Below are 14,661 nucleotides of genomic sequence, written 5' to 3' on the forward strand. Positions count from 1 at the left end.
TTCAAAATCCTAAAAAAGACCAGATTTTTTGGTCTGATAGAGACTGGTAGAACCACTGAGAATATGTCCCTTAGACATCCTTCAAACCTGTAACTGAACCCACCTGTGCACATAACCCTTTAGTCAAACAAAGACAGGCCTATAAAGTGAACAATAACATCCATGAGGAACACACTCCTAAGAAAAACCAACTTGTCCAAAAATAAAGCCCACAAGATAAGAAAGAACAGGAAAGAAGGACGAATGGGAACAGGGAACCCAGGGATGAATGAAGTAAGAAGTACTGTTACATTGAGGGGATTGCAAATGTCATGAAACAAAACACATAATTGCTCACTATCTGCTCTGTACAGTTGCACCCAAACCACATTTTTTTAAAAAATATTATGACCCATTCCCCCATCAAAGAAATAAGCCTATTTTAAGACACAAAATCTTAAAATCAGAGAGGTCTATGATTAACAATGTAAAATAAGATTATAAAATCAATACAATGTAGAATTTCTCAATGTTTAAAAATGAGACCAAGTACACCTTAAACCAAAACATGAATCACTAGATGTGAAATGCAAAGTTAGTAGCTGCGTATCTAAATCTGGAGTTCATTAACATACTCTGGGAATCATTCTTCATGTTCCAATAATGAGCCTCTCTGAAAGACCACAGAAGTTAAACTGCCACTTTTTCTCCATCCATGTGATAACTTCCCTAACAATGACAACCACATGTGGATGATATCCAAGTAACTTCAGGTACTTTTGGAAAGTTTAAGTTCTGGTGGTTAAGGCATTTAGCTCCTAACCAAAAGGTCAGTGATTCAAAAGGTCAGCTGCTCCACAGAAGAAAGATGAGGCAGTTTGCGTCCATAAAGATTTACAGCCTTGGGTATCCAATGGGGGTCATTATGAGTCAAAATTGACTCAATGGCAGCAAGTTTGGTTTGGTTTTGGAAAGTTCATACCCCAAGGGAATCTTAGCATTAATGTGTGTGTTGAGGGGCAAGTGGGAGGAGAGAAAAGTGATTATGACATATTTATTTATTTATTTTAAAAATACTGATTCTAAAAAATAGAAGTTTCTACACAACACAGAACAGGACCATGAGAATAATGAAACCTTAAGCCAGGATGAATAATCACCCCTCCCTTCCAGATTTTTCAAATATGGTAGATTCTCAAAAGTTAACAGTTTCGTGTGCCTTGAATATATTTGACACTTATGTATAAATGTATGAGGCTACCATGACTTTACCATGAAAAAGACAACCTATCATTCTCAATGTGGAAAGCAAAAAAATGCCAAATCCTCAAGCAGGTCTTCAGCCTCAAATAATTTTTTTTTGGTAAAGAAATATAACCACAGACTTTAATAAGCTAGTATAATCATCTAGCACAATCCTTACGTGAGAAGCTGAGGTCCAGGTGTTTAAAAACCAAAAAGGAAACTTAAATTATGTTAGGTGCCATTGAGTTGGTTCAGACTCACAGCAACCCCAAGTACAACAGTACAACTGCCCAGTCCTATGCTATCCTTACAATCATTGATAATGTTTTTGAGTCCATCCTTACAGCCACTGTGTCTATCTATCTTGTTTAAGGTCTTCCTCTTGTTTTGCTGACTAAGATGAAATCCTCTCCTCCAGAGACTGGAGCCTTCTGATAACACGACTAAAGTATGAGAGACAAAGTCTGGCTATTCTTGCTCCTAGGAAGCACTTCAGCTGTGCTTTTTCCAAGACAGATTCATTTATTCTTCCAGCAGTCCATGGTATATTCAATATTCTTCACCAATGACATAATTGAAAGCCATCAGTTCTTCTTTGGTCTTCCTTATTCATTGTCTAGCTCTTGCAGGGCTATGAGGTAACTGGAACTATTGCTTAGGTGAAGTACTGTTTAGTCCTAAGTGCCATCTTTGTTTTTGAACACTTCAAAGAGATCTTTTGCAACAGATCCACCCAATGCAACATATCATTTACCGCTTCCATGGATAATGACTGTTAATCCAAGAAAATCCTCCACGATGTCAACCTTTTCTCCATTTTTCATGATGTTGCTTACTGGTCCAGTTGCAAAGATTTTTGTTTTATGTTGAGGTGTAGTTTATACTGAACACTGTAGTCTTTGACCTTCATCAATAAGTACTTCGAGTCCCTTTCACTGTCAGCAAGCAAGGCTGTGTCATTTGTATATGACAAGTTGTTCATGAATCTTCCTCCAATCCTGATGCTGCTTTCTTCTTCATATAGTTCAGCTCCTGGAGTACTTGCTCAGCTTTCAGACTAAGTAAATATGGTGAAAGGATAATACCCTGGTGCACACCCTTCCTGATCTTAAACCATGCAGTTATTTCTTTGTTCTTTTCAAACGACTGCTTCTTGGTCTATGTACATATGAGTACAATTAAGTGTTCTGGAATTCCCATTCTTCTCAATGTTATCCATAATGTATTACAATCCACACAAATGCCTTTGCACAGTCAATACAAAATAGGTAAGCATCTTTCTGGTTTTCTTTGCTTTCATCCAAATACCACCTGACACCAGCAATGTCTTCTCCTGAATATGACTTGAACTTCTGGCAATCTCTACTGATGTATTCCTGTTATCATTTTTAATTACCTTCAACAAAATTTTACTTACCTATGTATTGTTCAATACTTCCCACATTCTACTGGATTACTTTTACATGGTATGGGCACAAATAGGGATCTTTCCCAGTCAGACGGGAGCTCTGCTGGCATAGTGCCCAAGACATTTGACTGCTAATCAGAAGGCTGGTGGTTCAAACCCATCAGCTACTCCTTGGAACGAAGATTGGGCAATCTATCTTCATAGAGATACTGCCTCGGAAACCCAAGGAGGGGTTGCTATGAGTTGGGATCGACTCAACGGTAGTGAATTTGGTTTGGCTGTTCCCAGTCAGTTGACCAGATAGCTATCTTCCAAACTTCTTCACAGAGACAAGTGTATGCTTTCAGCATCTCCTGTTGGCTGAAATACCTCAATCGGTATTCTGTCAATTACTAAAGCTTTCTTTTTCACCAATGCCATCTGTGCAGCTTGGACGTGGTCTTCCAATATAATGAGTTTTTGATCACATGCTACCTTCTGAAACAGTTAAATGTTCACTAATTCTTTTTCTACTCTGTATATTCTTTTCATCTTCTTTTGATGTTTCCTATGTCATTCAATATTTTCCCCACAGACTCCTTCAATATTACAATTCAACACCTGAGTATTTTCTTCAGTTCTTTCAGCTTGAGAAATACCATGTTCTTCCCTTCTTGTTTTCTAACTGCAGGTCTTTCCACATTTCATTAAAATACTTTACTCTGCCTGGTCTTCAGTCATTATTGTTCAACACATCAAATCTATTCTTGAGATAGTATATGGTCTCCAAATTCTGGTAGGATATACTCAGTGCCGTATTTAAATTATACTCCAGTATAGTAAATTATAAGGAACTCTGGTGGTGCAGTGCTTCAGGCAATGGGCTGCTAACCAAAAGGTCAGCCCTTTGATCTCACCAGCTGCTCCATAGGAGAAAAGATGACACAGGGTACACCCGTAAAGATGTACAGCCTTGGAAACTCTATAGGAGTTGCTATGAATTGGAAATGACTTGATGGCAATGAGTTTGTTTTTTTTTTAAAAAAAAAAAAGAAAACAAAAAAACCCAGTAAATTATCCTACAGTAAAATGGCACAAAACTAAATTAAATCTGGGGCTCAAACCACATATATGAAATAGTAATAAAGGAACAAGGAATGGCTGCACCAAAAGTCCCTGAAGAATAGTGACAAAGAATAAAACATCTATTTGGGTCACATACTCAAACTGTTCTCTGAAAGTCACAGATGTGATTTAAAATAATTTCAACCCATAATAAAACATAAGAACCTCTTTTGGGGATCACCATTTCCTCCTGATCAATCATTTTTTAATCTATGGCTTATGGTATATTGAAGCTATTGCTGTTAAAATTTTGTTTCATTCATTTCTAATTGTGCTAGAACGATGTCAGGATTTAAGTCAGACTGACTATGTGTAAATCCAGGTCACTATCAAAAAACCATGATGATGACACGGGAAAGCAGAAGAGTAGCAACTTAAAAATACTGAACCAAAGAATGGGGACATTATAACAGACAAAACATGTCACCAGAATTAACACACCACATTTTTACACAAATAACAGGTGTGTTAGTCACCTGTGTGTAATATACTTGGTTGCATCATAAGGGAAAAAATACAGTATACAGATAATTGCTTTTGAGACTCTGGCTCATGACGACCTTACACACAACAGAAAGAAATTCTGCCCAGTCCCAGATCACCCTCAGAGAAGTAACATACTCCTACTATAAAGTCTAGATTTCAAGTTTTTTTCAATGATAGACAAATGATATAAAGTAGGCAATACAGGAAATACGTGATAACTGGAAGCAAAGGAATCAAAGAATTTCAAGAGACTAACCTTGCCCCAGGTTCTTAAATGATGACTGCCTTTCACAAGATAGCAAAGAGGGAAAGTTAGATATTAATAGTGGGCATCACCACACCTTTATTTTCTGATCTCTTTCCTTATTTCAGAACTCAATCTCCCATAAAGCATCCCGAGAACTAAAAAAAGTAATGCCTTGTGATTTTCAGTACTTGGTTTTTCCTTTGTCATACTAAATTTACATATTACCTTACATGTTGCAGTAAGATTACTGTACTTGTTCTGTTAATGTTTATGAATGTATAAAAGCACATATATCAAATTTTATTTACTTCAAATTGTGGTCCAAATTCTCTGCTATACTGAATTCACATTGTAAAAATAAAAATGATGACCAGGAATAATCAAGTTATTAACTACAGTTGATACATACTTTCACTATAGTTTAATTGTAAAACTGTAAAAGGTTTTTATCCAGTCTGGTCTCTTTCTCCCAAAAGATAACTTCATCCCACATCTCCAAAATATAAATAGAACCTACTTTGCTACATGATGAAAGCAGTAAGCTCCATGAGAGCATAATAAACTACTAGAAACTCAATTTATTCCTGCTCCTGAAAATACTCAACTATGATAAAAAATGCCAGTAATAATGGAATTCTGAATCTACAATTCTTTAAAACATTTTCCTACCTTCACACTGGTTCCTGGGAAGTATCTTCCACCTTGTTTTTATCACATTTTCCAAAATTTGTAGTCCATAATACTGAAAATTGGAGAATAGAGGCATGTGAATATATTGCTATAGGATTGGCAAATTTCAGGATTCACAAACGGACAAACATTCACACATATACATCTAAAGTTTCAAAAACATTATGCTACCAAGTTTAATTACATATATTAAACAAGGATCTATTCACCCATATACTGAGTTTTCATGCATTTTCCTCCTTTTACTGTTTAACTACTCTATATAAACGTCCTGCTGTTATACATGCTCACACCAGGAAGAAAAAACAAATAAAAAGCCCTTTGGCAGCCAAATGAGCTTATCTGTAGAAGAAAAAGTAGCAGCCAGATACGAATTCACAGCATAAATGACTGCTTATAGGCTCACGTACTTTAACACGACCAGGCTCCTAAGAATTTAGCAGCTTGGATACTATCAAGCTTCCTACCAACCTCTAGCAGTTGTAAGCTTTTTGGCCAAGTATTAAAGTATTATCACAGATACTTTGCATATAAAATGTTTACAAGCATCACTGGTGTGTTACTTAAGGAGCAGCAAGACAACCCATGGGTTTACTTTAAATTTTAACCCCACCCTTATAGTTGCTATTTCTACTAATTTAAAGATAAACTTTTGTGCACAGTCAAAACAATACACAAATGCATGTTGCAATCTGTGTCTACCTTTCAGGTATTCCTTCCAAAATATAAAAGTTATAACTAAAAATATAAAAATGTTAAAAAAAATAGATACCACTTTTCAAGCCATTTTGTCCCTCCTGCCTATTACCCACTCTAAATAGTCAATAATGTTTGTAGGAATTTATAACACCCTAGGTATTATTATTCAAAAGATATGACCACGACCAATTAGTGTGAACAGGCAGGAGGAAGAGAAGGGACAACACTATTGTGGTACTTTTCAAGCTGAAGAATTAGGGAAGAAGCCACTATAATACCTGAAAGGTAAGCTCATTCATGTATAGACATATACATTCCAAGTTTTGGCTGAGAATAAGAGTTCATCTTTAAAATGGTTAGTCATTACACAATAAAATAGGAGCATTAGTATTTCAACCAAAGGGATCATGTGAATGCTCATTTTATTCAAAGCACAATATAGACTGTCCCAAACTACATTGTGCTCAAACAGTGAATGTTTTTGCTGTTTTCTTTCATTTTTAACATTTCATACTTTTCAAGGTAATTTTGCCATTTCAACTCAAATCCTACATTTGCAGAACATTCCTTAGAAAGACTTCTAAAATAAAAACAAGTCCAAAATAAAATTCTGAAATTAAAATTTGATGCCTTTAATTTTTTCTTTCATAATCAGCAGTAAATAAATAATGGAGCTTTCTACACTGTTCATTTTGAAGAATATACTTCTCTATAGCTCTAGGTCTCTCACAACAAAAATGTAAAAATATACAAAAAAGAAGAAAGTTTCTGATTGACTGAAATTAAAAAGACAAACAAACAAAAACCACACACATACACACACAAAAAAACCACTATCCTAAAAATTTTCTTGAAATCAATTTTAGAGACATAAAATCAGATTGTCAAATTTTTAATTAAAGCAATGCACTTCTTACACATGGAATACCTTCTTGCTAATTCTCAACAAATAAAAAAAACCCTTAAAAACAAAACAAAAAAACAAAACAAAACAAAAAAAGGACTAAAACCACCATATAAAATATACTAGGAGATAAGAAAAATAGCTTTAAAGATAACTTCACTTTTTAAACCAGAATTTTCCAGTTCATTTTCTATCTGAAGGGCATTCCCCCTTCCTATTACAGTCACTTATTTCTTCCTTACTGCTTTGTTACCTAATTAACTTTGTTACCTGATTTACCTATTTACTAACCTCTAATCCTTTTTCCAACTGTAAAAAGGTAGCAACACTTGAAGATATAATTCACATTTCAAATCTTTCCGCCAAGATTTCAAATCTGCTATATTTCAAATCTTCTTTCCCAAGGCAGGCAGCTCAATCAAAGCCTTTTTTTTCACAAGTTAGGCCAAAGGAATGCATTTTATCACCATATATCCTAAAACCCACCCTCTTCTCTCCTAGATACTAAGAATGTGCACATGGAACAGAGATAGATATAATTCACAGTCTTTGAAAAGGTAAGTATGTTGGTTCAAAAATTTGAAGTGACAGCCAAATCTCAAAGTTTTAGAAGTATCTATACATAGTCCAACATCATTTTAAATAGCTGTATTTGTGCTTTATAATCAATCTCAAGACTTGAGAAATCCACTGCTGAGTTATGAAGATGAGGGACAGATAACAGCAAAGACTAAATGGGGGAGAAAAAAAAAGCATGAAAATGATCCCTATGGTAGAAATTTCTACTGAGCCCTTAGAAATACTTATTTTATGCATTGAATGCCCCTTTCCCCTCCCACCGCCCATGAAACAAAAACAATTGATGAACAGAATTCAGTTAAAGGGAATCAAAAGGGTAGACCTTGTGGAGGCCTGCCGTCAAAGCCTAGCTGTGTCAGTTGCACAGGAAGACACCCCTTTTCTTCCTATTACAAGCAATCAACATAATGGAACATTATGATTAATATCAGGTAGTGTTAACATCTTTAAAGAAAAAAAAAATGATTGCATAAAAGCCAAATGTCATAGTGCATAAATTTAGCACCAAATCATTTGTAATTTATGTAAATTGAAGAATTCTTTACCTGTTGCTTTCTTTCTGTTCCTCTAATCATCTCATTTTTCACAAGACAAATTTGAGTTTTTAAAAATACTGTTGATAAATCAACTTAAACATTAGTAATGTCTGTCAGTATAAAAAGCAAAATTTACCAGGCAAGCAAACAGGCAAACACTGTTATGTTACTTAAGGTTAGCACTTTGAGGAAGTTCTGGACTGTATTTTTTCCCTAAAATTTACAAAGATGTCAAAACTAATTAATATTTTAAAACTGTTAACTAACACAGTCTGATTTCAGAAACAGATGTGAACATGGCTATTTTCTGTTGTAACACATGTATATCAAGAGGAAACCTTGTGTGTATTAAACAGAATGCCATGCATGGTATTTTATAACTTGAAGGCAGTTTAAAGAGAAGCGTGAATCATCAAGCCTAAAACAGTCAAAACACATTTTGATCAACCCTTCTGTTCAAACTTAAAAAAGGACCCAGATTATTACATTTTCAATTGCAAATAAAAACTGAGTGCTGTCCCATTAAAAGCATTGGTACCATGGAGTAGGGTTTTAAGCTGTCCACACAACTTGGTGTTGGAGGTGCCTAGCCTGGATTATATTGATTACTTGCCCAAAATAATTCCTGATTGTTTCACGTCTGAATAACTTTCAGAATTTATGCTACTTAGACCTGTATACATTTTCTTAGAAGAAAAAACAAAAAAACAAAAAACAACAAACAACAAAAAAAGATACTTTGCATACTTGCGTATTAGTCCCAATTACAAAACTTCACTCATAATTTTTAGGACTATTTGCAAGAATTAATTCTATGTCAAGTCTAAATTTTGAAATAAGTTAACAATATTAAAATGATTTGAAATAACAAATGCTAATACTATAAAAATGAGATACCTTCCTCAAAGTTTATGACTGGAAGAAAAGAAGAGATAATGGATTTTAAAACCACCACTTGCTTACTTTCGTGTTCATATTCTGTGAAAATTCCAAAATTGTGTCAACTCTTGTCCACGCATCAGGATGCTCCTTTAAATGTGTCAGTACTTCCTGAGCCATTCTTTGCTAAAATATTACACAAAAAGAATTTTAAGCTCACTTGTTCTTTTGAATCATTCATTAAAATGACAAAAATCCTATGACAAGGATTTTATCAACTTTCAGAAACACTCAAGAAATTATTAACATATAGAAACTAATAAAAATGTTAAGCATCACTCAAATTTCAGTTAAAAATGTGAATATTTTATTCCTTAGAAATGGAATAGTTTTATTTTAGCAATCTGGTTTTCCTGATATGCTTAAAATGTAACTTTAATTCAACCAATGCTAACAAAAAAACTATTCCAAAGTAAAGGAGCTCTCAGCACTTACAACCAAAAGCAACATATAAAAATGCAACCTACTGAACAATCATGGGAGAAAGAAGGGCTGTTTATGCACAGGGAGACAGCTCAGGGGGCAGGGGTGCATGGAGGGATGGACACAGGCAAGAGGTGACTGTTGGGAGGAAGCGGGAGGGGAGCTGTTGCACTGTGGTGAATTGTGGTCAATGTCATGAAACAAAGTGTATGTGAACTGCTGTATGGAAAGTGAATTTGCTCTGTAAATTTTCACCCAAATCATAATTTAAAAAAAGCAACCTACTCAGGTAACATGTAGTGGAATACTTTGCTTTATAAGAGTCACTAAGATATTTCTAAATAAACTTTATCCACAAAAATCTATTTCATGGGAAGACTGATAAAAAACTAGGTCTAAATAAGATGACAAATTTCAAATATTTGTAGATATACAAAACCCTAAAAACCCTTAAAAAAGGTTTAAATTTATTGTAAACACATTTTCCCTTCAAGTCTACTCATTTCATATACTAAGTCCTAGCTTAAAAAAATTTTTGTTTTCAAACTTTTAATGCAGATATATTAAACTATGTTCTCATCATCTAGAATTAACATGTTAACATTTTGCTGTACTCATGTCACATTTTAACATTAAAGAACTAAATTTATGGAAGTTGCTTTTGTTCTTTTCCATTGCCACTTCCTTCCTTTGTTCTTTCTTTGGAGGCACTTTCATGAATTTGGTGTGTCTCTTCCTGTCCATATTTCCATAGTATGTGTATGAATTTCATACCCAATATATAGTTCTATGATCATTAAATTCTAGAAACTATATGATAGAAAGGAATCTGCAATTTTTTTGGTAAACTTCACATCATTTTTAAGACTTAAAAATTTTGAAGACTTATGTATCAACTTTCATGTTTGCCCTATAGTTTTTCTTATGACACATTATGCCAAAGGCTTTTAAATCTATTGATGATGTAGCCTAACTGCATGTGTCCTCCTATTATCTTTTACCTATTTCTATCACAAGTTGTTGGGAGCTCTGGTAGCATAGTGCCTAAGGCGCTTGACTGCTAACCAGAAGGCTGACAGTTCAAATCCACCAGCCACTCCTCGGAAGGAAGGTTGGGCAATCCTACTTCCGTAGTGATATTGCCTTGGAAACCCAAGGAGGGGTCGCTATGAGTCGGGGCCGACTCAACGGCAAATAACAACAACAACAACATCACAAGTTGTAAGCAAAAATCAAAACTTGATGGTTTTTAAATCTGTCAATTATCCTCCACTTAGACTCTTATTTATGTAATCAAGAGTTTAATTTGATGGGTTAAAAATAAGAAAGCCTCAAAAAAGCAAGGAAGACCTTATTTCAGCCTATCTGACACAGATAACACATAATCTTCTTTACCCAGCTCTTTTATTCCAATTTAAAAAAATATATGCATATTTTGGCTTTGATAACATTATTTCCCCCACCCAGTTAGCATATACAGTATCAAATTCATGATTATTCTTTAAGCAAATCAGTAATACATACTACTTACCATTTAAAAAACAACTTTAAGAATACACTCAAATTATGTAGTGGTTCTCTACTCTGATGGTCTAGAATTAAGTGGGGTGCTAAGCTCTTTAAACATAATTATTTGCAGTTTGCAATTAATTTCATTAAAGGAATAAGAGCTTTAAGTAAGCGTAAATAGATCACATAAGAAATGTCCAAAAAAAAAAAAAGGCCTATGTGTGTTGAACATTTACCTGTGGTAGATATACACACTCCTTGGAGAGAACAATCATGGGAGAAAGAAGGGCTGTTTATGCACAGGAAAACAGCTCAGGGGACAGGAGTGCATAGAGAGATGGACACAGGGAAAAGGTATGGGAGGAAGTAGGAAGGGAGCTGTTGCATTGGGGTAAATTGTAGTCAATGTCATGAGAGAAAGTGTATGTGAACTGCTGTATGGAAAGTGAATTTGCTCGTAAAATTTCACCCAAATCACAATCAATCAATCAATCAATGGCAAAAAGTGGAACAGTGCTGTATTTAGGGCCAGCACATTTTAGCAATGTTTTGATACTCTCCCTGAAAATATCTAATTAGCTATCCATAGCAAACAACATACTGACTTTCACATAAAATAGTTAATATTAAAAGGACAAGGCATATTACTGGACTCCCTGAGTAGTACAAATGGTTCATGTGCTTGGGTACTACCTGTTAACTGAGAAAGTGCCTTGGAAGAAAGGCCTGATGATCTACTTTGGAAAGCAGCCTTTCAAAACTCTGCAGAGCACAGTTCTACTGACACACATGGGGTGGCTTTTGAGTCAGAATCAACTTGACAATATCTGGGGTTCAAGGTGTATCAAAGATCCAAGCCTACTAAAGTTATCTGCTCAAGACACTATTTTGTCAAGTCTTTTGAAGGGAAGAGCGTTCTACATAATAAGGGAGTACTTTCCACTAAATATATCCCACGTTATCATCATTCATTTCAATCTCTGCATAAATCAAACTTATTCCTGTTACAATTTTATTTTCTCAAATTACTTTTTAATATTTGCATCCCAGTGTCTTCTGTATTTTGTCCCAATCCCACTGTCCTTACATAATAATCTTCCATTAATTTAAAACCACAGGAGGGGTTTTTAAAAAAGGGAAAGAACACAAAAGAAAACCAGAGGGAGAAAACCCAGCATCTCCCAGTGCTACTAACTGAATGGTGAAAGCATTTTAGTTGCTAAGTAATAGATTAAAGAGTTCAAGACGCTTAACAAAACACAATGTTGGAAAACACATCCAATTCCTTCCCATACTTCTTTTTTTTTCCGCTAGATACTTGGCTAAAAATAGAAAAATGCTCATTATAACAGAAGGTAGTCCTAAAGTTGTAATGCAAAAGACCCTACTATACTAACCATCCAGGCAAAAGTTTGCCTACAGATTAGAAGTCACTCTTGTAATTTCTTTCCCTCCAAAGCATTCTTGTACTTTTTTAAAAAAAATTTGCTGCGATTTAGGTCAAAGTTTACAGCGCAAATTCATTTTCCACACAGCAGTTCACATATACTTTGTCTCAAGATATTGATTGCAATTTCCCACAATGCAACAGTTCTCTTCCCACTTCCTCCCCACAGTTACCTCTTCCCTGTGTCCTTCCCTCCCATGCACTTATGGCCCCCAGCTGTCTCCCTGTGCATACACAGCCCTTCTATTCTCCCATGATTCATCTCTCCAAAAGAGTGCATCTACCTAACCAAAGCATTCTTGTTTAAAACGGCAGGCTACCTACAATTAACTTTAAAGTTTACTTAGCATAATTAATCATACCATTTAATGAGGTTAGGGGGAAAAAAAAAGAACGATTTCAAATGAATTTATATCATTTAGCATATGTAAATATGCTTTACACAGAATCATTTTTACATACTGACCAGGGTGCTTTACAAACCTCATCACTAATCCCCTGATCTCTTGAAAGGCAGATGGGACTCAAGAGCAACTACTAGAGAACTTAATGGAATCAAGATATCCAACCCTAAAAACATATTTTATACTATAGCTCTTACTCCTTATCACTTGAAGAAAGAACCCCCAAGAACATGGTATATAAAAAGTGGACTGAACTAGGTATTTAATAACATGACTTTTAGAGACCAAGAATGTCTCTGAACTGTCTTTAAGCTCTAAATCTGTTTCCTCATCTGTAACAAACATCAGTCTATGATTATCTTTATGTAACTGTCACAAAAAAACCACCTTGGGGAACATTAAGCTTTATAAATAGAAATACTTAGAAAAGCTTTTCTAAGTCAACTTTAAATGAGTTAAGATTAAACAGTAGTAGTAGCTGAATGATGTCAAAAGTGCTTCTAATAATATATCATTCAAAGTTGAGCCCAACCTTGCTTCATGCATTTCAACCTTACTTGTATGTATACCTTCTTCCAAAAGCAGTTCCACCTGTGTTAGGAAAAAATGATGCTTAAAGGTCCATGTTCAATGCACAACATGAGGAAACAACTACATGTTATGAATAATAAGTACCGATGGAACAACTTTTTTGGAGACAGGCACATCCTGGCAAAAATCTCCTGGGAGTAACAAGTTTTCATAAATCATTGCAGACTAATTTTTCCTAGTTAAACTTCCATGGCTCTGTTCCTTTTTAATTTTTTTTTTTCGCCACAGTGAAATCTGTATTGTTGTATTTCACAAAAAAATGGAAGTTATTTATATATATTATAAATTTTGGTCTATCTATAAAAAATATCTATCATATCCATCTTTAAGGTTTCTAGAAACATGACAGTATTCAGGTTTTTAAAATTATACAAAAATAAAATAGTACCTTGACAACATAACTTGGGATGTACTAAGTGAGCATTATCTAACCAGGAACACAGTGATTTGGCAACAAAACTGCACTAGTAGATGTATGTCATATCATCAAAAAAAGATTCTGACTCTGCAACAGACTTTTTGCCCATTGAAATACCTTCTACCAGGTGAAGGTTCAGGACTGTCCAGTTTTTTTTCTGACATGTATCATTAACTAACTCAAGTGACACAAGATGCTCAGTATTGTTGGGCTTTTTATATCTGAAGCATTTCTGTAATTTAAATGTTTCAAAAATAGAAAAATGTCACCCCAAATTTAAATATTTATTAAGGTGTATATAGCCTTTAATATTGGTAAAACATTTTATACACTGGGTTCTACCTTTTATTGAATGTTATAAATCTTCTTGAGATTAAGAACAAAATAAGTAATAATACCCTACAACATCCCACTCTAACCATGTCAAAACATAATGCCATTTCTTTCTCCAGAACAATTCTCATTACAGTTAATATGTAATTCCAACATTAACACAAACTACAGATAATTTTAAATTTTATTCTAAATCCAACAACTGTATTGTATGACAGTAATGTTATAAAAAGTTTTGGTCAGCTACTTTACCTGGGCTCCTTCTCCATGGTATAAGCAATTCACCACACTGTCTAAAAGGTTGATATCCAATTTTTGGCTGAAATCAAGCAGCTGACGAGCTGCATGGTCTGCTAACATTGTCATAATTGCTGGCATAGATTACTGGGGAAAAAAAAAAACACAACATTGATTTGATTGGTCAAAAACTCTTATTTTTCTTCAACCATGTTCCCCAAAATATTATGATAATAGAGGCTTTACCTAGTTATTACAAACCAACTGAGATAGTAAAACCAAATAACAAAAGCTGAAATTACTTAGCTACTCCATAACTGTAGAACTATTAGGGTCTGTGCAACTTTTCTAATGTATACAGTAGCGCTATTCAAAATTTTACTGTTCTTTCTCCACTAACACACAAGCAGATACCTCCTAAGTGATGTTTTACACAAATCCATTGCTATGATTTTATGGCTCTAAAAATTGGAACAATTCAAA

General features: G+C 34.5%; 1 protein-coding gene across 1 annotated transcript in view; it reads right to left on the reverse strand.

The window, feature by feature from the left end:
- Positions 1-14,319, reverse strand: part of XPO1 (exportin 1) — a 55,283-nt gene extending 40,964 nt beyond the window's left edge. The window contains exons 1-4 of the mRNA XM_042780563.1: positions 14,194-14,319; positions 8,841-8,942; positions 7,887-7,916; positions 5,139-5,211 (exon numbers count right to left, since the gene is read on the reverse strand). Coding sequence (XP_042636497.1) covers positions 5,139-5,211; positions 7,887-7,916; positions 8,841-8,942; positions 14,194-14,319 — 331 coding nt within the window. The remainder of the gene's footprint in view (positions 1-5,138; positions 5,212-7,886; positions 7,917-8,840; positions 8,943-14,193) is intronic.
- Between the last annotated feature and the right edge of the window lie 342 nt (positions 14,320-14,661).

The sequence above is a fragment of the Orycteropus afer genome, unplaced genomic scaffold (genome assembly GCF_000298275.1).
Source record: "Orycteropus afer afer isolate SDZICR_OR568_19922 unplaced genomic scaffold, OryAfe1.0 scaffold00046, whole genome shotgun sequence".
In the NCBI taxonomy this organism is placed as follows: domain Eukaryota; kingdom Metazoa; phylum Chordata; class Mammalia; order Tubulidentata; family Orycteropodidae; genus Orycteropus; species Orycteropus afer.